At 38.6% G+C, this 24,169-nt stretch overlaps 1 protein-coding gene and 1 long non-coding RNA gene across 8 annotated transcripts in view; one reads left to right on the top strand and one right to left on the bottom strand.

Moving 5' to 3' along the window:
- cadps2 (Ca++-dependent secretion activator 2) overlaps positions 1 to 24,169 on the top strand; it is a 119,059-nt gene that overhangs the window by 22,176 nt on the left and 72,714 nt on the right. For all 7 annotated transcript variants that reach the window (XM_057329190.1, XM_057329197.1, XM_057329196.1 and 4 more), the window contains exons 2-3: positions 615 to 728; positions 15,894 to 16,226. In XM_057329190.1, coding sequence (XP_057185173.1) covers positions 615 to 728; positions 15,894 to 16,226 — 447 coding nt within the window. The remainder of the gene's footprint in view (positions 1 to 614; positions 729 to 15,893; positions 16,227 to 24,169) is intronic.
- On the bottom strand, positions 10,705 to 21,122 carry LOC130551530 (uncharacterized). The gene is made up of 4 exons (XR_008962626.1): positions 20,790 to 21,122; positions 14,316 to 15,420; positions 13,985 to 14,062; positions 10,705 to 11,192 (listed from the first exon to the last, which is right to left on the bottom strand). It is a non-coding gene; the product is annotated as an uncharacterized LOC130551530 (long non-coding RNA).

The following is a 24,169-nucleotide window of genomic DNA, read 5'->3' as shown; positions in this document are numbered from 1 at the left end:
TGTCCGGTCCCGCATGCTAAGTGCTAGCCACAAAGCTGGTTTCTCTTTAGAATAAACCTTTCATTGGTTTAGTCACTCAATTAATTCTCTTGTGCTTCGTTCCCACCCTTCTGAATTATGTTGCATTAATAAGGAGTTATCAGAAACTAAGACTGCTAAATGCATTATACTGTGATCAGCCTTCTTCTACAGTCATTTCTAACCTCCAGGTAAACACAGTCAATACCGATCAACAGTTTGAAGAGAACCCATTATCTTTTGGGCACAAAATCATTTCCCAGCGGACTTATAAAAAGGTGCCATCACTTCTGGAAAAACACCTAAAACCAGCCAATTAGAACGAAACGGGCAATTTAAGCCACCCCGTTTTTGTTTGCAAAATGCATCAGGCATTCGGTGAATGGAAGGTGGACATGCCGTCTGAGAGTACCTGAATAAAATGTTTGTTTAATGGCATTTGAAGGTAACTAGTTCGCCACTTTAAGTACTGAGAAAAGGCACTGAATAAACAGGATAGCACACGTAAATGAGCTGGCCAGACATTTGGGTTTGTTCAAATGATAGCACTAATAAACCTTCAGCGATTGATTCTACGTCTTTTCTTCTTTTCCCAGCTGAACAAGCAGCAGTTGCAGGTGGTGAAAGAACGTTTCCAGGCTTTCCTGAAGGGAGAGACTCAGATCGTGGCAGACGAGGCTTTCTGCAACGCTGTGCGCAGTTATTATGAGGTAAGACTCTCTGATCACCACATCTTCAAATAGACTTTGCGCGCCTATTACGATGTGGCTGAAATGTTAATGAAAGCAGAGGTCCATATACTGACCTTTTGCATTTCATCATTTTATGTAATTATTGTCTTCAAGTGATTTATAACATAGATCTGTAACTAGGTCTCGTGTTATGTGCCTACATGTGCACAGGCTTCAGGCCCAGTTTTTCATTCATTCACAGTTTTGAACAATATGCAGAAACCTTCTCATGAAAACAAACCCTTTTAGCAATGTTCACTCTTGGGTGTTGATTTTTTTATTAAGAATGACATGTGAACAGTGTTTTCAGTTTGGAAAGTAAAAAGCTATTCATTCACTATTCACACGCTTGAATTCTCAAACCAACACAGGAATACATTTTTATAATAAACGAGGCAAAAGGAAGAAACATATCAAGGGCATTTTGCCACCTTTTAGCATACTGAATTATTGTATGTAAGAAATGCTTCTGATCTGTGAGTTTTGAGTGGGCTCTTCTGGCCTGTGCCGTACGTTTTTCTTCCACACACCCACTTTTATAAAATCTTTAGTCATGTCTTTCATGTTTTTATAACGATAAGACATGCAGAATTTCCAATGAACAGGAACAACAGATGTTCCAATGGTTTAGACCACATTAATGTGACATCAAACATCATCAGTATTGCACCTCTTTTGTCTTGTATTGTTCACAACTTTCTTTTTAGTCTTTGTGTCTGTCCGTCTTGCATCACTTTCTCTCTCTCTCTCTCTCTCTCTCTCTGGTAAATTCTTTTCTTTTTTTCTGGATATGCCTATCATATTCTAATAGGATCATCATATCACATCAGTTGACTCTTGGGTCTTTTAATTAGACTGGATGGAACGCAACTCTTTGAAGTGACTTCTGATAGTCTCATGCAGATGTGGAGGACTAGGGCTTTGCGGATCAAAGTTCCAAATTGTCATTCACTGGCCAACCCGCACATATCAAAGCAACACTTCGGATTTAAAAACAAAAAAAAAATTAGCATGCGGTACGCCACTAGTGACATGCATCCAGCTGCATGGGTTTTGATTATCATTCTAAAATATGAGGGTTAGTCATCGACAAAGCTTTTGTTTTGGGTTTGTAAACAGACTGTAGCATAAGCCTTGGGTTTGTGCAGTGAGAAATCATTGAAAGAATAATGTATTGAAAATAAGACTTCTTTTGTTATTTGCAAACTTTAAATTTGTTCCATATGCTGTTGTTTCTTTCCTTGGAAGACAAAAGTACAATTATATGGCAAAATCTGCTTACAAGAACAGTTTTATAGTGACCAATTAATCCAGATTTTCTGGCTAGTCGATTACTTAATGCATCTTCATAAACTGTTTGTCTCTTGTGCTGCTTCTCGTGTCCAAAGCCACCATCTGCACTGCTTGCTTATTGATTCATTTTCTTACTCCTTATTTTGACATCCAGGATGTATGCGGTTTAATAAATTATAGACTAATTTAAAAATAATTAACATTTCGCCGATGGTTGTCACTTAAATTTCACACAGCGAGAAATGTATTTTTTCTGCTTATGAAACACAGTTATGCAACTGATTACAAGAGTGCTTTGTCAGCTGCAGTTCTGCCATATAAAATCAATAGCTTTGTGCGTGTGCGTGTGTGTGCGTGCGTGTGTGTGTGTGTGTGTGTGTGTGTGTGTGTGTGTGTGTGTGTGTGTGTGTGTGTGACTGCATATGTTTTTTCAAAGAGCTCACACAAGTGATGCTTTATGGTACGAGACCACAGTTACAGTTGTCCTTCATAGTTTTGGCGAGTTTACTATTATTCAAAAAAGTCGAAAAAATCTAAATAAAGAATGAGTAAATGTTTCCAAATTTCTTACTTGTACTATATGTCAGCTAAGTTGCTAAATGTGCCAATAGTTGCTATAGGTGGATTCGGTGGTTAAATCATATTGTTAAATATTATTTTAATATAATTAAATATTGTTAATTGAGATTTCAAATGCTGTTTGCACTAGGGTTGGGTCGATAAACGATGACATCGTCCATCGCTGATGGCTAACAGCAGTCGTCCGCGTACACGTACAGCACATTCCCAAGACAAATGTTGACATTGGAGTCCACAGTATGACATTCTGCGCATTTGTGTCGAGCTCATCCATTCGCGCTTATCCGCGGTTGAGTATGATTTGGAAGCTGCCACGTGTGCGCAGGAGACGGACGTAGAAAGTGAAAGCAAACAGTGAATCCTAGTAATGCGCTCACGTTGTGGGTGTGTAAACTTGTCAATGACGACCTGAACTGTGCGCGTCCGCAATGGCAGCAGGAAACATCAGTGCCGCGTGACTCGTGTAGTTGACTAATCACACACACAGCCTACACTGGTGGGCTCAAGATCTACTCGTCTTTCCACATGAAATAACAACTGGAAGAAATTCCAAATTTGCAAGTTGTACATGTGCGAGTACTTGAAAACTGGTCGCAAAATGCGATTTGGTCGCAGTCTGGAGCCCTGATATAATTGTTTTTAATGTTTTGGCAGATGGCCATCTAGCAAACTGATATACCCTCAACCCCCGCCTCGCCCCGCCCCCCGATGTCATCGTCCATTGCGATGTTTCACTGTAGGCATCGTCCGATGCCAATTTGGTAGACAAACATCATCCAACCCTAGTTTGCACACTTATGGTGGCTTGCCTGTGTCTAGTTGTTAAACTCTATTCATTAACACCATACCATATATATCACTGTTTCTATGCTTGAACTTTTATTTATGCTTTCAACAGTGTTGTATGCCGGGTCGGACGCAGGAGTATAAAACAGCATTAAGAGTTTATTATGTGCAAAGACTTTATTGACTGTTTTGAAAGTAATCATAGACCTCATTGAAAAATACCAACCTTTTTATGTTGTACAGATACACCTTCAAACAGCTGACCTCTATCATTTTAAACAGTATTGAGCAGAGTTCATATGCATTAGAACATGAACAGGTGGGGTTAGAGTTACGAAACGGGTGAGACTCCAGACATCTTCCTTTTACAGCTGTGATATCTTAACATTTCACATCATTTAAGTGCCACAATCACTTCTTTCCACAGTTTTAGCAGTATTAAAATGTATTAAAAGTGTTCTTAAGGGAAATGGTTTAATTTACTTGGCCAATCTTCCATTGTGTTCCCATGAAAAATCCCTCACCTGAAACTTTAATGCACTCATTAGGGGAGTCTTACTTATTGGTTGGTGTGGAATGTTTACCACTTATACGTGTTTAATTTAGAATTTTTACCATTTCTTTTTTATTGTTCAGTGTGTTAATAGTCTGTACTTCATTATAGGTGCACGGAACTTAAATTAAGCTATTTCGTTTTTATTTAACTCAGATCTCCAGAGGCCTTTGTGAACTTTACTGAGGCAACAGAATGCTGCACTGGTTCTGACAATTAGCGTAACCTCTGCCTATTGCCGAGCCGGACCGAGGGTCATCTCAAAACATCTAATACATCTACGCAGAGAGTACAGCAGATTTTTATGAGGACAGACCAGGTTACTAAGCAACCTGTTGCATCTGAGAGTTTAGGGACAGAGAGATTAGCTACACCAGGTACATTTTTATAATCATTCCGACTGGTGGTGCAGAAGATACAGAATGTACACTGAACACCAACATTTTCACACAGACAGCATTTTCAGACAGACGTGTCTGTGCCTCTTTTATAGAGATGTCAGTGTAATTGTTTTATTGTAATTCAGGTTCTGGGAAGGAAACACATGAGCAGAAAGGTTGCTCCAAATAATCATTATCCGACAGTTTAATTTGAAAACATTGGTGTTCTTATGCTTTGAGCTGTTTTTCAAAGCGAGAGAGTACTACATAAAGGTATTTAAAATGAGAATTGACTTGCTAAAGTCTGAATGTTGCATTTGGGATTACCAAGCTTTGTTACTTTGGTTAATGATATACATTTTCAGTTAACACAGCCTCTGTTCTCATATGCAGTATAAGACCGTTTGTTTTGTCCTGTAGCACATCAGATATGCAGTGATGGTGTTATTCCTGCCTCCCAGTGAACAAAAGCACAGTAAGTCCCAACTGCAATAAGCAATCACATCTACAGTGTGAAAAAAAGGTCAAATTAACACTCATGGTGTATATATAATCCACACTCTCAAAGTGTGGATTATATAAACACTGTGAGAGTTAATTTGACCCTTTTTAACACTGTCGATTTTGCTGTGTAGTGTTTACTTCAACATTGAATGAAATTTCAGTCAGATTTGCCGAGTTCAGACCTTTTTGTTTAAACTGGGATTTTAAACTGGGAAAGTCTGCACACTATTTTCTCAAGGTTTCTGATTATATTATTGAGAGTTGCACAAGTCACAGTGATACAGGGGGGTCACGTTTTTGTGATCTCTTAAACCGTTTATGAGAAATTCAATAAAACACTCAAGGGATGGCATTCTCTCCAACCGCCAAATATGATGAAACGACGCTAGCGATACAAAAAAGTAGCCGTCATCTACACAGTGCAGTCATAACTCTCATTAATGTGTCAGTCAAACAAGAGCTGCCTGCCATCACAGCTCTCATTGATTATGACAGAATGTGCTGTGAATTAAAGACGGAGGATTAGTCCCCGCAGATGTCCTCTCCTCCACAGAGATATTTTTAGTGGATCCGCTGGACGTGGGAGAGATTGTAGAGCTCTTGCATAGATAAAACCAGAGAAACTAGAGGCCCGAGAGGTCAGCATCTTTGACGGCGATGTTAAAGCGAATTTATTTTCTTTTGCTTTGGCTTTTTGAGTAAAAGTAAAGTCGGAATATTGCGCATGTTATTCTTTAGTGATCAGTTTGGCATTTGTGCTTTTATTTAGATATGAAAGTATAGGAAGTAGGGACAGTAGGTAGGGAACCTAATAGGGAGAGGACCTCTTTTATCTAAATATATTTGAATCACTTTGACGACTTTCCACTGATGTAAACATTTTGTTTTGTCTACGTTGCTATAACATTGATCAGTTTTGATCCACTTGCTGTTTTATTAAAACTTAGCTCTGTATACTGTGGTAGGCTATATGAGACCAGTTTTTTATTGCACTTATGCTTTTTGTTGTCCTTATGTTGTTCCAATTGCTTCCATCGTTTTCCTCATCTGTAAGTCGCTTTGGATAAAAGCGTCTGATAAATGACTAAATGTAATTGTATTAACAGTCAAATATGGGTTCAACATTAACATTAAGAATAATTTACAAGTTTGCAACTTCTTAGAATTCGTGAAAATCTTATTTGCAATATTTGTAAATCAATTTAACTTCTTCAGTTATAAAATGTAGGCCCAAGGCTTGAATTTATGGAAAATTATGCTTCTTTCTTATTCATTTATTATTATATATAAGCTGCCACCACATTTCTTGTAGCCTGTTTATTATTTCCCAGTAGTCTGTCTCCCTAAAAACAGCTGAAAGACTGAATTTGCAGATGTTGCTTATTGTTCGTGCCAGATAAGGCCAGATAAAAAGCTGTTCGGCACTTGCTATTTGCAAGTTAAGATGCTCTGTGCAGACACTAAGATCTGCAAGGCAGCGATTCAAAACACACTTCCTATTATTGCTCTCTGAGGACCTGTCAAATCATCGTCAGTTATAATAATAGAGCTTTTGTGTGCGAAAAGAAGAGCTGCCATGTTCTTCCCTGTCATCAACCATCCTGTGTATTGTCAATATGTTGCCATGGAGCTGTTTTGATAAATTACGACATCAGCCTTCCCTAATCAAATATAAGAATCGTGATTAAGGTTGGGGTGATGTTGGGCTACTGGACAAAGATCAGGGTTACTGAAACAAAAGTGGAAGGCGAGATTTTAGGTAGAGGATTGAAATGGTAATGAGATTTTGCTTTTGCCCTTTAAAAAAATCAAAATATCATACACTTGTATTGAAATTGTATTGAAGCATCTCCTAGATTCCAATAGAAAAAAGGACCGGAAGGATCAAAACATCACAGACACTTAGTGGTGGGGTCTTGGGGTGTTAGGTATCTGTGCCTTAAAACTTTTGTTATTGCATAGCAACATGCTAAAAAAACACTGAACTCTAGCAATTACTTGGAAATGTTGCATTCTGGCATAGGCAAGTACCACTCGCATTTTCTTTAGAAAATATTTAAATACAGTCCGTTTAAGTTTATTTTACTCCCAATAGCTTACATGGTGGACAGCTATACAGCTATTTAAAGATGCATTCAGACAGCCAGCGGCGTTCCTAGCTTTGATTGCTCTAGTAACATTCATAAACAAGCCCTGCAGTAACTGACGAGAGATGGATGACGTGAGCTCCACTGCTTTACTCCTATTGGTAGTCGCTCCCGAAAGTCGCTCATCATTTGCATAAAGTTGAGCAAATCTCAACTTTGTCGCGTCACTAGACACGCCCACTTCCTGTCGCCAACGGTCACTGTTGCTCGTGTCACCGGCTCTCCATCGAAATGAATGACATAGTCTCGCGTTGCGTGTCGCTGGCGGTCTGAACGGGGCGTAACACTGTGTCTACAGTACACCGGACACGACAGGCGCGACACAGCCGGTGTGGACAAAATTTTAAATTATAATGGGTTCTAATGCGTTTCTAATGTCTTTTGTCGTGTCGCGTCGCACCGGTCGCCTCCATTGTAGACACGGTGTAAGTCTGGAGAATACACACTAGAAAAACATTTCAGTGAAAAAGCCATGGTGGAATTAAAACGTTATCTGAAAGGTCATGGGAAATTGGGAGCCCGAAATAGATAAAGGGGGAGAATGAACTCTATCTTGGGGTGTGTAACTCAATATTTGACCTTTAACTTTCAGTTCACTTGGTTGTAAGGTTTTGCTTAAGTTAAGACGACTGTATTATTCAGGCTTTTTTTGCTTAATTCTCTCATTTCACTCCTGAAGCAGTTATTTAAATTTAAATTAGATGTGGAAATCACATCCATTTAAAACTTGGAATCGCTGTGGTCTTGAAAAAGATTTGGTTGAAACTAATTTAAACCTTTTCATTTCATCTGAAAATCACTTTTTTTAAGAAGAACGGTCCCTGCTGTTCACACTGCCTGTATTTATCTGAGGCTTTACCCTCTTTAATGCCTTCCAGGTCTTTCATCGCTTGATTTCGACTCAGCCAGCCTAAACTGTCCAATTTCAAACTCACTGCCAGTAAATGTAATAAAATGTCCTGACCTCCATCTTTTGTTGCAAGAAAAATAGCCAATCATGCCCGATGAGAACTGTATTAGGCTTCCCTGCAGGTCACTTCGCTTATATTCTCAGCCTGTTTAGGAAAATTATTTCAGCCGTGCTCGACAAGGGCAGACGGGCCGGGAAATTAGCGTTGAGAGGCTGAGAGATTTACAGTGTTGTGATTAGGTAATGAAGTCAGGCTTTTGGCTGTAATGACTGGCTGCAGTGTCAGCTGTAAGTTATGAAGAAATGAACTCCACTTTATAGATGGTCGATTGTGTGATGTGGCAGAGCTTTTTTATTGTTATCAAAGGGGATACTTCACCCAAAAATGAAAATTCTGTCATCATTTATTCACCTTCGAGTTGTTCCAAATCTGTATACATTTCTTTGTTCTGATGAACACAGAGAAATACTTATAACCAAACAGATCTTGACTCACCTGTAATAGAAAGAATTACTTTATCATTTTGTTTGTTCTGTTGAACACAAAAGAAGATATTTTGAAGAATGTAGGACAGCAAACAGTTCTGGGGCACTTTTGACTACCATGTATTTTTTACTACTATGGTAGTCAATGGGGGGAAAAATCTGTCTGGTTATAAGCATTCTTCCAAATATCTTTCTCTGAGTTCATCAGTATTAAGAAATTTATACAGATTTGGAACAACTCGAAGGTCATTTTTGGGTGAAGTATCCCTTTATAACACTGCCCACAAAACCTATAGACCACAAGGGGTAGAGGTTTCTCTCTGTCTGGTCAAAAGAATGTTGTCATAAAATTATTGTAGTCATAGTTATACAGTACTTTTAATACAGATATTATATATTAAGTGATGAGCAGCGTAGTGAGATGGTCATTATTGCAAAGTAAACCTGACCCTGATGTAAATTGTAATGCAGCTTTATTTTGCAACAATGACTGTCTGACTGTACATTATTTAATAACATGTGCATGTTAACTAGAGAATCAGCCAATAATCGGTATCGGTCAATAAAAGCAATTTTTCACACTATCGGCTATAGGCTGCAAACAGCCGATTATCAGGGCCGATGTATTCTGCCAATCAAAAGAGGACAGGAAAATGAAAGGAATTTGTGCTCAATACTGAAGATTATATGTAGAAAATGTTAAGAAACATCAGAAGTTTGATGTTCAATATTAATAGTTGTTTAACATTCAAAAAATTAATACATTTTTATTTAATCTTCAAAATTGGTATCGGCAAAATTGGTTATCATATCGGTGGAGCAATTTAGTATCGTTGCATCTCTAGTATTAACCAAACAAATAAATGCATACATTGACATAATATGTAGATTTGAGTTTTTTTGTTTTTGAGAGAAAACACAGACAAGCAGAAATTTACAAACAGTGAAGCGTCCCAGTGCTGTTACAGTATACAAAATATCAGCACTTTCGCACCACAAAGGGTTTGATGTAATGATTTGGTTCTATAGTCGAGTTTAAGTCTCGGATTGTTTGAAGTAGCCCCTCAGCGTCTGACTTTTAAATCTGAGTGTCTAAGGAAATAGAGGCATTCTTAAACAAGCAGAATAAGCCCAAACACAATAGTTCAGGTCCTGACGTGTTGGTTTTGTTGTAAGCTTATTGCCCTTTAGCCAGACCAGAATAATTTTATACACAGTCAGCCTGAGGTTGTCATGATCTGATATTCTTTTGTTCCCTTGTCCCCATCGCTTTACCACTTTCTCTCACACACTGATTTTAACTCTGGTGTTTACCACCCAGAGGTTCTCAATTGGATTATTGTTTGACAGCATTGCAAACAGAGCAGCTGCAGGCGGCGACTTTGAAGGGTGTCAGAGCTGTAAGTAAAGTTTTTTCCTGTTTTTCCCCACTTCTCCTGGTCTGTTTTGAATTACTTTCTCTTGTTCAGCTGTTCTTTCCTTCAAAACCTCTCTTTGTGAATGGCTAATACAACTCTACACAGTTCTGTTTCTGACTCGTGCCACATACCGTTTCCTTGTTAGCTTCTTTTCATTCAGTGTCACAAAATTCACTGTAAACACCACAGGCCTGATTTGGATTTTTTTGGAGGGCCATTTACATATACTGTACTAAAAGTAAACCTATTCCTGAGTTCCTCCCATCATGCATTGCAACTCACAAGGTTGCACCGTGTCATGATCCTCTATGGATTATTACTGCTCAGTCGTTCACATTTGGTCCTTTTGTTTTTCTTTTTCCATTCTTGAAGCTTTCTGCATTGGTTTTGTGTCTTGCACAGTGGTTGCACAGTTTGACATTAGGTCCCTTTCCATTGCCATGGCTGAGTTTTAATGGAAACTTGCACTGCATGTTTAGACTTTGTTCAAACTGGCAGCAGGTTGACATACAGCCGCGGAAAAATTCAAGAGACCTTTCCAAATTTTCATTTAACCAACATTTCTAGATGTATTGTGTCCATTCCAGTCCAGTGTCTGTTGAATTGAACAAAATCAAACCTAAGGAGTGACATAAAGTCACCCAACAGCAATATGAAAAACTGACAGCATGACAAGACGCATTAAAATTGTGATAAAATTGAAGGTTATCACAAAAATATTTTTGAACTTTTTCTAAATACTTGGAATATTACAAATATTACTGTTGTATTGCTTAAAAGTGAATATGAACTAGTTTTCTTTGCAGCATTTGAGGTCTGAAAAATACAGAGCATCTTTTCTGTCATTTTGACCTGTTCTCCAGTTTTCATTTTCTGAAAATATATGCAAATAGAACTTTTTTATTTGAACTTTGGGAAATATATTGCTAGTAGTTCACAGAATGAAACAAAATGATCACTTTACCTAAACACAACTAAAGACGCAATGTGTAATATGTATACTGACGCTTTCCTCAACAAAGTCACCCAACAAAAATCATAACAGCAATCTGGGGTATAATCATGAAAGTCTTGAAAATTAAAGTTTGTGTTCATTGTTTGGCAGCCTTCAGAACTGAGAAAATCTGTCAAAGCTTTGTTTTGATTGGCTGTTATTTGTGATTGATTGTGTCGATTGCTCCAGTCTCATTTTTATGTTCAGCATGGACCTACAAATGTCTAGTCGCTTGTTAGGATTCAGTCCTAAGTGTTTCCCCCATCAGAGTTCAAGGAAAGCATAGGAACAGGTTGTCGTTGGAGCTGGATAAGCAGCACAGATTTCCATTCAGATGTGAGGTAAGGGCTGCCGGGAGGAAGACTAAGGGCAGAACTGCTGTTCACAGGAAACCTGATAAGAAAAACGCTCGAGTCAATTTGTGAAAAGGAACATACACATTAGAGACATGAATGGAGTAGCGGGTGAAACGACTCAATATTCTTATCCAAAAAAACATGTTTCAGAGAATTGCGTGTTGAAATCAAACAAAAGGTCTTGAATTGGTGCACTGAAAGCACAGGATGAGAAAGTCTACAGGTTTTTCTTTTTTCTCATCTCAAGCCAGATCCTAGTCACAAGCAGTGTTGGGTGTAACTAGTTACTAAGTAATTAGTTACTGTATTTTAATTACTTTTCCCATGAAAAAGTAAAGTAAGGGATTACTCTTTTAAGGGATCTGTAATTTAATTACAATTACTTCTGATGTAATTAAACTAAACACTTTGTGTAATATTTGTGTGTGCAATAGTGGAATTGACATCAAAATTCAAAGTCTAACTTTAAAATCCGGGCAGCACTCCACATGATGTGGCATCTCGTTGTCGCGGGTGAGCCACTGACCCAAACTTCCATGCAAAAAATGCAAAAAAAGAATGCAAAAAATACTTTGGTCAGTTAATAAGAGTACTTTATGTAGTTTTATATTATTTATTTGAATGAATTAAAAGAGCCTTTCATGTCTATGCTTGAATCACTTAACTAATCAAGGTTGATATAGAAAGTAATTAGTAATAAGTAACTAAATACTTTTTGAAGTGAGTAATTTGTATAGTAATCTAATTACACTATTGAATATGTAATTAGTAACTAGTAATTGATTACTTTTTCAGAGTAACTTGCCCAACACTGGTCACAAGTAATGCTGTCTAGATGCTAGAGAACAGGTTAGTGAGGAAAGAAAGAGAGAGAGAGTAGTTTTTAAATGTTTCACTCAGCCCCATGAAAAGCAAGGTATGTTTTATTCATGAGGAAGTGAACGGTACGGTCAGTCACACAGATATTTTTTAACCAGAGATTGTGAGTCAGCTCTTTTACTATAAACAATCTTTAACTTTTACTGGCCGTTGACAGCTCAGGTATATCAATGTAATGCACCTCAGGCTTGTTTTTCTTCATGAAGCTATTCGGTGAAACTTTAATGTTGGGGAGAGGTGTTAGTTTGTCATTCATAGTTTGTGTTGACAGAGAGAAATACTTGTTGAAACACGTACTGGTGGAGTGTGGAGTGCAGTGGTTCTCAAACTTTTTTGTTGTAAGGCCCCCTTTGTATAGAGTCCATTGCTTTGCAGCCCCAATAAATAAAAACGTATCATCTTAAACTTAGAATATGTAATTAAACCAAAAACATTCACTTATACAATGCTGGAACATCAATTCTTTTGGTTGGTGTTCTTATTTTCTGTTTGTTTGGGAGCATGCCTACTGTATGGTCCCTAAGTAGGTAGCTCACTAAAAGGTTTTAAAACAGTGTGACTGTAAATTTATCGGGTTCTAACATAGATGCAAATTACTTCTCATAAAAAAAATATTTGTCATCACTACACTGGTGTTTGTTATCAGCTTCCAGCCGCCTCCCTCCCACACGCTCATAATCACACCTCTTGTTTATCGTAGACACGCCACCCCAAACAAAATCAAATACGCTCATATAACCTCATAGTCTTCCTTCATAACCTGCGCCTTGTTGTCATGAAGGCAGGTTGCCCGTGATTCCCAAACCTGCGTGATTAAATCTACAGTCTGTTTTACAATGTTTTCCATTCTTCTGCCGAGATTAAATCCTTGTATCGGCTTTAATTACACACGGGCTGCAAATGCCTCTGTATCTTATTAATCTCTCCAATGCAGACAGAGAGCAGCTCAGCACACCGTCGGTTATAAATAATTGAATGAGATTTTAAACCGCCAATTAAGTTAAGCAGCAGGGAAGGAGGAAATCCCTTGGTGGCCGATTCATTAGTAATAATGTTTGACATTTGCACCATCGTAAAATGGAGGCATTAGACAGCATTGTATAGAGCGCGTTTCGGCAGCAACAGTCTGTAGATACATTTTTTTTAGATACTTGAGTTATGAATCCGTGCCGCTGGAGTACTCCAGCGCTCATAATCAATAAATCATCGGCGTGTACGGATGGGTACGAGGGGGGTGGGGAATGAAAGTGAGTTACATATTGAAACCTTTTTTTTGCTGTCTAGCTTTTAAAGTGGAACTAAGTGCTCAAGGTCCATTTCAGGTTTTCACTGTCAGTTAATGTGAATTTAGCATTTGCTTTCCCTGGTAAACAGTGAATGTTTATAGGAAATTTAATGGGCATCCTCGCTGGTGCTTTCAGTCATGTCTTTGAAAGCTCGTAAAACTGTCTAGAAGTTGTCCGGGACATATATCACCCAACAAATCAAATCAAACCAGGAAATTGGGTACAATAGAAAATAATCTTTTATGGTATCATTTTCATGGCAATGGAAAATTTGTAAACCTCCTCACGGTGTTGTAAACCTCCTCACTCCTCTGTTGTTTTTATAAATTTAAAGCTGTATTGGACAAAATTCCATTGTGTGATGTTATTATTAGCATTTCCTCCAATTGAAAAGGTCACAATGTGGTGCATCGATCTTCTATTGGTCTTGCATCATCACGTCATACAAATTCGCAGGTCAGAGTTCACCAAACTTGACCTTTGGAACGTATCAAAATGCATTTTTTTCTGCACATGCTTGCGTTTCCGATCTGTTGCATTTGCATGCATATACTGTAAATAGAAGTAAATGGAATTAAAAGTCTAGTGTGACCATAGTATTGTTCTCATTACTCAAAACTTTTTATATATAGACGATTTTAAAGAAAACATTAACAAACGTTACCTGGCAATGCGCGCTTTTGTGGCCCAAACTTAACTTCCGGAACACATGCGCAAAGAATAGAGTCCCTGTGGATTTTTTCTGAAAACAATCAAAAGAAATGACAAGTAAATTACATTGGCTAGACATCATTTTAACTTGCTAGCTAGAGTTACCAGTCGAAGAACCGTTACTTGGCTAAACTTAAATGCGACAAAGATACACGCCCCATTCAACACATTGTTTATTTAAAAAAAGTTATATTCAATAAAGTTGAACAAATTGTTCATTTAATACAATTATTATACAGTCAAATATTCATATAAATTATAAATAGTTATATAATTAGCCATACCGATCAACAAACACAGACCAGAAGTTAACTTGGGGTCAGGCACATGCGTCCGATAAAACCGTCTACAGACAGGAGGATTGTCAGATTATTATTACTGTATTACAGTTATGCAAATGACATGTTCTTATTACAGTAATGAAAATTCGATATGGTCGATATGGCAAGTTGTTAAAAAATGAGCTGAACAGATGTTGGTCAACTAAAGTTGCATCAGATGCTTCCAGTGCAGACAGTTCTTTGATTATAATGAGAACGGTTGACTTATGATAAGTCACAATATGCTGCTCATGTCCAGTATAGATAGTGTCGGTTTTTAAATGGCACTGGAATGAACAGGTAGTTGCGTGCCATGTCTCTCACCTCACCTGTGTGTTTTTTGTATTTTTTGAAGCATGGAAAAAGTGGAAAGAAACATTTTTCTTTATGAAAAAGCAAGGCACTCCTTGACTTAATCACATACTAAGAAACACTGCAGTGTCTCTGTTTTCGCATTTTTCTTTTAGAAGAATTTACCCCAAGTAGCATAATTTACTCATCCTCACATTGTTTAAAACCAACGTGACACTTTTAAAAAAAACTTTTTTTTTGTGACGCTTTTTTCCATCCATATTAAGTATATAGTCATATGTCTTTCAAAAAGCATAAATCTTAAAAGCTATGAGACATGAGTAAGACATGACTGAATATTCCTTTTTTAACAAGGTGTTGATCATGTTTATAAGGATTTGTATTGACATGTATTCTGTCTGTCAACTAAGGTGTGATGGTATTTTCTATACACAGTCCAGGCTCTTATGTCATTTGATCTGTTATTTTTAAAAACCTGTTTTAAAACACTCGACGGATTACAAAAATCCTTAATCCCTGCTGCTATAAATGCTGTGTGTGGAATTTCCCCATATGAGAATTTCCCTTCCCGTTGTGCTCCGATCTCTCTCGACAGAGCACGATGCTTTCGACAGATTTATTCCCCCGCCTCCTTGAGACGAGGCAGCTGAAGTGTCTTTGTTCTGCTCCATTACTCGCAGTTAGGAGGTGCGATTCGTCTCCATCTGCTGCTTCCGACACGCCTCAGCAACTTCAGTTCCCCCAGATATTTAGGTCACTAAAAAAAGAATTAAGTGAAAAGTGGTGAAGTGTTTTTGTGTGTAGATCTGTCACTCTCTCAGAGGGGCATTTTGCTATCTCATAAGCATCAGCAACTTTCCTAAAACTGAGATGTTGTTTCTTTTGCTTTAATACATTCCTTGGGAAATACAGTTTGTGATTTATCTCTATCACAGAATGGATAAAACCACTTGTTGACCCAGGTCAGTTCTGTGCTTTTTCATAGAGAAGCCATTTCCATAATGCACTGTGACAAGCTCAGCAGAATCCAGAATTTATAAACCAATTTATTAATGAGAAGTATTGCTTAAAATATAAACATGTCATGTATGTTTATTCAGTAAGCATATTCATGTAGAGGTTATTTGTAGAAAAATATCACGAAAACATCATGTCTTTTAATAATGTCTTGGATTATTTTGTGACGAAAGAGTACAGATAAACTATATCTGTCACTGTTTCTTCTGGCAGGGCTTCCTGAAGTGCGAGCGAGTGACTCGCATGGTCCAAAGCGGAGGCTGCTCTGCCAGCGACTTCCGCGAGGTCTTCAAGAAGAACATCGAGAGACGCGTGCGCAGCCTGCCTGAGATCGACGGCCTGAGCAAAGAGACCGTCCTAAGCTCCTGGATCACTAAATATGACGCCATCTACAAAGGAGAAGAGGACCAGCGGAGGTCACAGGGACGCATGCCATTCACCGCCGTGTCCGAGCTTATCCTCAGCAAGGAGCAGCTTTATGAGATGTTTCAGCAGATCCTGGGAATCAAGAAGTTTGAACATCAGCTGCTTTACAATGCGCTTCAGGTTAGTTGTTGCTAATCACATGCATGTCAAGGTTTTTTTTGGGTATTTTAAAACTTTTATGAGGTGGCTATTTCTTATTAGGGATGTAACAATATTATCGATATCGTATTATCGTAATAGCAAAATTTTATCAATATTATCATGGTCACATGACTCTATGAAATGATAGGTCTTCCGGGCCTAACATAGAGAATGCTAGAAAAAAAATAGATGTTACCTTTGTCAAGGTCCATCTGGTGCGATTATTTTATTTGATAAAAGGGAATTTTAGGTCATTTTACCCATCTATAACTCATACCTCTAAGCAACAGTTATGATTAGAGGATAAAGAAAAGAGGATGCTTACGGCACGTTTCCAAGTCATCATTTGGCATAATATTGCAACAAATATCGCATCGTGGACTTTATACCGAGGTATTATCGTACAGTGAGATTATGATATTGTTACATCCCTATTTCTCATGAATTCATACGATTTGCTTTCCGGCCAGTAAGATCAGGTTTAGGGGTGGTAGGGAAGTTCATTTTGACCCTTTAACCGTTAACCGAAAATAAACATTTTGACCAATTAATACTATCAGTTAAATGCTTTAAAAGGTATGTTTATTTTTATATGAAATAATAATAATAATAAGATTAATAATATGTTGTTAAATAACTAATAAATCATAGGCCTACATGTTCTTTAGTTTGCTGTAAGGTGAAAGAAAAATATGCTTTACATGTGTTGACTCATGACGTGTGCCCTCAAAACGTTATTTAGACAGATTAATCCGATCACGCAAACCACTCGACTAAACTGGACAAGTGTAATGCATCTGGATGTTGAGGCCACATTTATATGCGCTTTACTTCTCCAAACAGAGTGCGTCACTCGCAAGTTATGTCATGATCCTGCCTCACCTTGTCATGATTTTCTAGTCTTGTGGCAGGGTCATGACAGTCCCACGTGTTTTTAGTGGAAACGCATGATCATTGTTTGTTTACAATGGTCATGCGTTCTCAAGTCTCGTCTTTGACCCCGCCCCACTCCTCGTTTAACTTCCCATCAGTGTTGATTCCCGTCACCTGCCCTATGTAATAATCCTTTGTTAGTCTCCCCTATTTAAAGCCCTCTTGTTTTTGTCCCGTGCTCGTTCATTCCGTTTGACTCATACCTTGTCTGCCTTGTTCTTGTCCTGTTCCAGAAAAGAGTGAGCTTTGTTGGTTTTGATTTCGTTCTTGTTTTGCCCCCTTGCGTAAGTGTTTGTTTGCATTGTTTATTTTCCCTTGGTTCCTGGTTTATTTCCTGTTTTGCCCCCTCGTGGGTTTTTGATTTATGTATATAAAGTCTCTTTGCTATACTGTCTGCGTTTGGGTTCTGTACACTAATCGTGACAAGTAAATTTTGATCAAGCTCACGTTCATTGTTTTAAATGTAGGCGTGCGACAATCGCGCTCATTCTCTGTCTTCCCGGCATGTCTTCACAACAGCGAAATAAAGCCCAGGCAAGCAAAGCGAATAGCAGAGCTACAGTAATGGAATTTTGGTGCTAGAAATAAATTGATCCTTTACATAAACTTATCTCATGGATGCTTAGCATCGGAAGCCTCCCTTACGCTTTGGAAAGAAGAAAAACTGCACGACCCGTGGTTTCCCTGCATTATTTTAGACGTGACATTAAAATACTCAATATGAATAATGAATAAGTAATAAATAATGTTTGAATTTTGTGTGGGTATAGCAGATTTGATTCATATCTGTTTAGCTAAGACACATGTGGCCATTGCCAAGTGCCCTCTTTGGATATTAATCCTGGCTGGTGGAAAGCAAATAAAACGCTCTTCCCGAGGCGTTATCTCTGCATTCCCGGGACATCCGTCAATCCGTGCCATCTGAAAGGGTGTTTACTTCCGCGGGTCTAACTGTCAACAGGCTCCAGACTGTCCCCACAACACATACTGTAAACATGTTACTTTAATAAATAAAAACTAGCAAAGCTTTGGATTGAGGTAGGTCTGCTATTTTTATTTAACAGAAAAACTTTCTGACGGAAAAAAAACTTAGCCGGTTCTTCTATGTTTTCGTTTTGTCATAATTTGTTAATTATTATTAAGTATTTAATTATTTTTTGCATATTTATTTTATGCTTTTTATATTAGTTTTTCCCCATTGTCCAATACGCTGCAGGTTCGTGAAAATTTGATAATGAGTGAATCCAAATGCTGTTGTTGATCTATTCTGTATGCTGCTGTTTGGACGTTAAAATAAATCTCTGAAATTAGTTTTTTTCCATTTTTAATGGGTCACAGACACTCTTCAACTGTAGCTCTCTCTCTCCTTTTGAAGTCTGTGTCCTCCGGAGGTCGCATTCGAAGGCGTATGATGCCAACAGATGCGATCTCCGGAGACCACAGGCTTCGAAATGTGACGCAGCATGCATTTTTATTTAATGCCAGTTTAATATTAAAATCTTATCAGTTAACGTTTAATGTTGGTATAAAGATTGTCGGTTAGGAAAATTAACCGAAATGAGAATCCCTAAGGGGTGGGGTTAGGGGAGGGGCTTCAGTATGGCGATTTTCTAATAATCATATGTTTTTGTATGATTCACATTGTACATATTGATACGTATATCTAACCTTGTAAAATAGTTTGGATTTCTGTGAGATCAGGCTGGACTGTCCGCAAAATTGTTTTTGTCCTCTGTATGTTTGTTTGTATTCATTTCTCCAAGACTAACTCTTAAGGGTTTTAGGCCTTCTTATAAATGTCCATCTTCACATAAATCACATGCCAAAAAAAACAAGGAAAGACGCGCAATTATGTATTATTTTGCAATTATTGAATTTGACTGCTATTGAAATAGTTTCCTGTGAATGTCTGTGAGCTTTCAAAGACGAATATGATTTCCTAAGCTCCTAAACATTTCACCTATATGATTTATTTCTTGGCATGAGAGTGAATATGGTTGCCTTAAAAAAATCTGAAAATAACACTAAAAGTAAGCAGTGAATTTGCTATCACCTTGATTTTGTAGGTGAGGGAATCCTTAGATCTGTTAATGATACTCCTCCTCTAAATCCCCTTTATACTCAGATCTGTGGAGGCAAACATTGCTTCCTAATCACATTTCAAGGGCTAATTGCTTAGCTTTCTGTAATTTTTATGTAATGTACATTTTGTGTTAGTTGTTTGAATACTCGTCCTCAATTACGCTAAGCAGTTCAGTGCTTTTTAATCCCTTGCCCTTTACCTTAATCACCTGAGCACAGGTGGCTTTTTACCCTCTCATCAGACTCTTTGAAGACATCCCAGAAAGGTCAGGGGTTGATGGGAAACTGTTCAGCTGGCTTGCCCTCGTGTGTTATCTCTCACTAGCCTTCACCCAGGGGAGAGGATGGTGTGGTGGGTGGTCTTCACAGACTTCCCTTTTCATCGCAATTACAGATAGCAGATTAGCGTGATTAGGCACGTCGAGCCCGACAGTAATTAGCACGTTTGGCATCTAACTGAGATCTCATGTTTGCCCAAAAGCAGAGGGGACCTTTATATTAGTCTTCACAGGGTATATCATTTCACTCGCTCTCGTGCAGACTTTGGGGCCATTCACACAGAACGCATCTTTGCGTCTAAAAAAACGAGACGCAGCGCTCAGGAATGGTTTTATAAAGCGCAGCATCGAACGCGAGGGTCTCGAGACGCCCGAGTCCTCCACCATGTTGCCATGTCATGCCAACTTGCTACTGTAAACAGAAGTTTGCAATGCTTGCCCCGCCTCCAAATTCTTCTGATTGGTCCACTGCTTTGGAACTGACATTGTTGAGCAGCGCTGCGTTTAAAAGTTAAAATTCTTTTCATTTGGCACGTCATCTTAAAAACGGGATGCTCATGTGCGAGGCGTTGCAAAAGACGCAAGATGCAAGCATAACGGTCATACACTTCCGTCAAATGTGTGTTTACATAGAAAAACAATGGAAGAGTAGCGCATTGGAATTGAAAAATGCGTGCTGTGTGAATGGCCCCTTTGGGTGTAGTTCAGTTTTAGAGTAGTATGGTCATGAACAACATGATGAATTTACACTTTGCATCTTGTATGCATCTCAAACCATCCTCTTAAGCACACTCAGTCACCTCTTTAATCCTATATAGCTATGGTTAGATTTGAATTAGCAATTGACCTTTCGCAAGCAGGTTGATTGACAGGCGATCTGACAAATCATAATGCCGATATCTGGTGCCCCCGTGACTGATCGCCATGCTGTCCGACAAACAAACCAGTCCGACAAGCCTGGCGTAGTGTGATTGGTGATTAATATGAAAAAAATAGCTTTTTAATTATTGTAATAGTAAACAGAGAGATATATACCCAGCTTTAATGGACGTTCACACTATAACGAAAAACGATAATTAAGTTATAACTTTTAAAAATCACTCTAAATGAAGGAGAATCACATCACAACAATACCAATACAGATAAGAGACACGATATTGTTGGAATCATCAATGTACGAATTACAGGCGGAGCGTTCGGGAAGTGGTGTTTTAAGGCGGAATATAATACGTATTGATACATTACTTACATATTACATGTATGAGCAAGCTGGCAAGATATGCTTTGCGTCCCTGTGATGTGATGAGCGCACCTTCAGCCTTCAGAGAGCAGCATTTGCAGTGACATTTTAATGGAAAGACGTTTTCAGCAATGAAGTGTAAAGCAACAGCTGTACTGTGTTTGTTGTATTTAACACAAATAAAGATTAAGACACGGATGGACTGTTATCCTTCTCTGTACTGAACTAATATTTAAAAGTTTACTTTCGTTTTCACAAAGAAGGATCACGGCCGACCAAAACTCTTCCCTAAGTTACTCTATCTCTCTAAAATTGTCATTACTACAAATTACTCTGCACAGGTATTAGGGCTGTCGCGATAAACTGACAGTAACTATCACGTGATTTATGCACAGCTTTTGAGTGAAGTACGGGAAAATGCTGCTGCATCCGAAAGCCAGAGGGCGCTCTCGTGCGGAAACTGCAAATACGCACTGCAGAAGAAGACCATAAAACGTTCCTATAGACATATTTTTATCACTGTTACTCAAGCCTCATCAGGTATTTTTATGATAATAAAGTATATTTATAATGATTATGTTTGACGGGTGTTGCTTTTTCAAATGCACATCATAAGTGACTCAAACTCGCACTGCTTGTAGATCGAGCAGCATTTCCTACTGATCCCAGAGACGTGCTTCACGGACAAGCTACGCATTAATTTTTTGACACATTGCATATTGCAGCCAGCTTGATTTCAATAGGATTTAGTAGTATCGCGATAAATTATCGCGCAGCCCTAACAGGTATTGATTTTCATGACTGCACATGTAAAGACTCTAATATATTTTCTAATATGGTTCACTAAAACATGAAGGTCCAGCTGCGTTTTCTTGCTTTGTTTCATCCTTTGTACCAGTACATTGTTATAGAATAATGAGGTGGAGTTGCACCATGGTTCCAATCAACTCCAGCTTGAACTACCGCTGCTGATCCATGCCGGCGCTTATTAAGAATTTAAGCATCCGCGTGTGTTGTATGGATCCGTGTCAGGTGACATTTAAAAGTTTGTTCGCCTGAATGTTAGATTCGTCATTAGCTGGTAGCTCAGCATTCAATAAATCAGCCATACACATGTTGTAAAAGGGCAAAGAAATGTAAATTCATGAGGGATGACAACAGCTGGAGAAAGCGGGCAATGTGGATGTCCAGACCTTTTATAAAAACAATATTGATTTTAACAACAGTAAAGTTGAAAACACTAGGCGCAATAATAGGACAAATTCTATTCCATTCCAATAAAGCTAACAACGTGATCTATTGTAATCTGAAGACCTCAGTTGTATTTCATCAATATCGTCAATTTAAATGACAGAATGGAGATTTTCTGATATGATCTGAGTTGATTTACTGAAAGCTGAATTCCCTCAAGCGGCGGTTCTTTGGTTCTTTGATCTGAACCCTGATGACCTTAATTACCTTAGCAGGTAACTACTTGAACTATGTTCCTGTGCAAAATATGAAGAAGTTCAAAATAGGAAAAATGTTACATTTGAATGTATAATTAGGATAGAAATTCTGCTTTGGAGCGGTCTGCCCCTAAGTGAGAGTGAGCAAGATTTTCAAATGATATTTTAGTATATGCAAATTACAAAAGATTACAAGTTAGTCAGAGTGTTTGACCTGGCTGTAAACAGGTGTTCACAAAGTTGTGTTGCCAGAGATGGTAACCATAGTAACAGTTTCAGCACTTTCCTGTACAATTAGTATATAGCGGTAAGTTGTAGAATTGTGACAGTCATTACAAATTACTTAATGATAGACTTATACATCACATAAAAGTTTTGTTTTCTTGTTTTTTTCTCATAATTGACATGCAGTGGACGGCAGATGACAATTTGCATTATCAGAATCAGAAAGAGCTTTATTGCCAAGTATGTTTGCACATACAAGGAATTTGTTTTGGTGACAGGAGCATCCAGTACACAGAAACAACAGTACACAGAGACCATAACTCAATAGAAAACAGTACACAGATGATTTAAATAAGGGCCTATGGGTATAAAAAATTAAGAAATACAATACAATAAACATAAGATAAAGATATAGAGAGTAAAGCTATGTGTGTATGTAAATATGTACAAGTAAAAAACAAGAATAGACTATTGTATGTACAAGGTATGTGCTATATACAGCTTTTATTAGTGCATATATATTGCGAATTATTGCACGGTGGGTAAAAAACATTTAACTGTTCAAGAGGTAGATGGCCTGAGGGAAGAAGCTGTTTTTGTGTCTGGTTGTTTTGGTGCTCAGTGCTCTGTAGCGCCGACCAGACGGCAGCATTGTGAAGAAATGATGGCATGGATGAGAGAGGTCAAGGGTGATTTTCTGAGCCCTTTTCCTCACTCTGGATGTGTACAGTTCTTGGAGGATGGGCAGATGAGCACCATTGATCTTCTCAGCAGTCTGAACCGTCCTCTGTAGTCTTCTGATGTCTGACTTTGTGGCTGAGCCAAACCAGACAGTAATGAATGTGCAGAGGACAGACTCTATGACTGCTGAGTAAAACCGTTTTAACAGAGTTTGTGATAGGTTGAACTTCTTCAGCTGATGTAAGAAGTACAACCTCTGCTGGGCTTTTTTAGCAATAGAGCCAATGTGATTGTCCTACTTCAGGACCTGAGAGATGGTGGTGCCCAGGAACCTGAATGACTTCACTGCTGCCACAGTGCTGTTCATGATGGGGAGTGCAGGGGGGTTTCTCCTGAAGTCCACAATCGTCTCCACTGTTTTAAGTGTGTTCAGCTCCAAGTTGTTATGACTGCATCAGACAGCCAGCTGCTCAGCCTCCTGTCTGTACGCAGACTCATCACCATACTGGATGAGGCCAATGAGTGTGGTGTTGTCTGCGAACTTCAGAAGTCTGACAGAAGGGTCCTAGGCAGTGCAGTCATTGGTGTACAGGGAGAAGAGCAATGGGGAGAGAACGCAACCCTGGGGGGGGGGGATGGCTGTCGCCAGTGCTGATTGTGCGGGTGCTGGATGTGAGTTTCCCCATTCTCACTAACTGTTGCCTGTCTGTCAGAAAGCTGGTGATCCACTGACAGATAGAGCCAGGAACAGATAGCTGGGTTAACTTTGGAGCAGTGATGGGATGATGGTGTTGAAAGCGGAGCTGAAGTCCACAAACAGGATCCTACTGTAGGTCCCTGGTCTATCCAGATGTCTCAGGACAAAATGCAGTCCCATGTTAACTGCATCCTCAACAGACCTGTTTGCTCTGTAGGCAAACTGCAGGGAGTCGAGTAAGGGTTCTGTGATTTCCTTCAGATAGGCCAGTACCAGTCTCTCGAATTACTTCATGACCACAGATGTGAGAGCGACGGGTCTGTAATCATTCAGTCCTG

The sequence above is a fragment of the Triplophysa rosa genome, linkage group LG3 (genome assembly GCF_024868665.1).
Source record: "Triplophysa rosa linkage group LG3, Trosa_1v2, whole genome shotgun sequence".
Taxonomy (NCBI): Eukaryota; Metazoa; Chordata; class Actinopteri; order Cypriniformes; family Nemacheilidae; genus Triplophysa; species Triplophysa rosa.
This window is presented reverse-complemented; position numbering and strand designations above follow the sequence as displayed.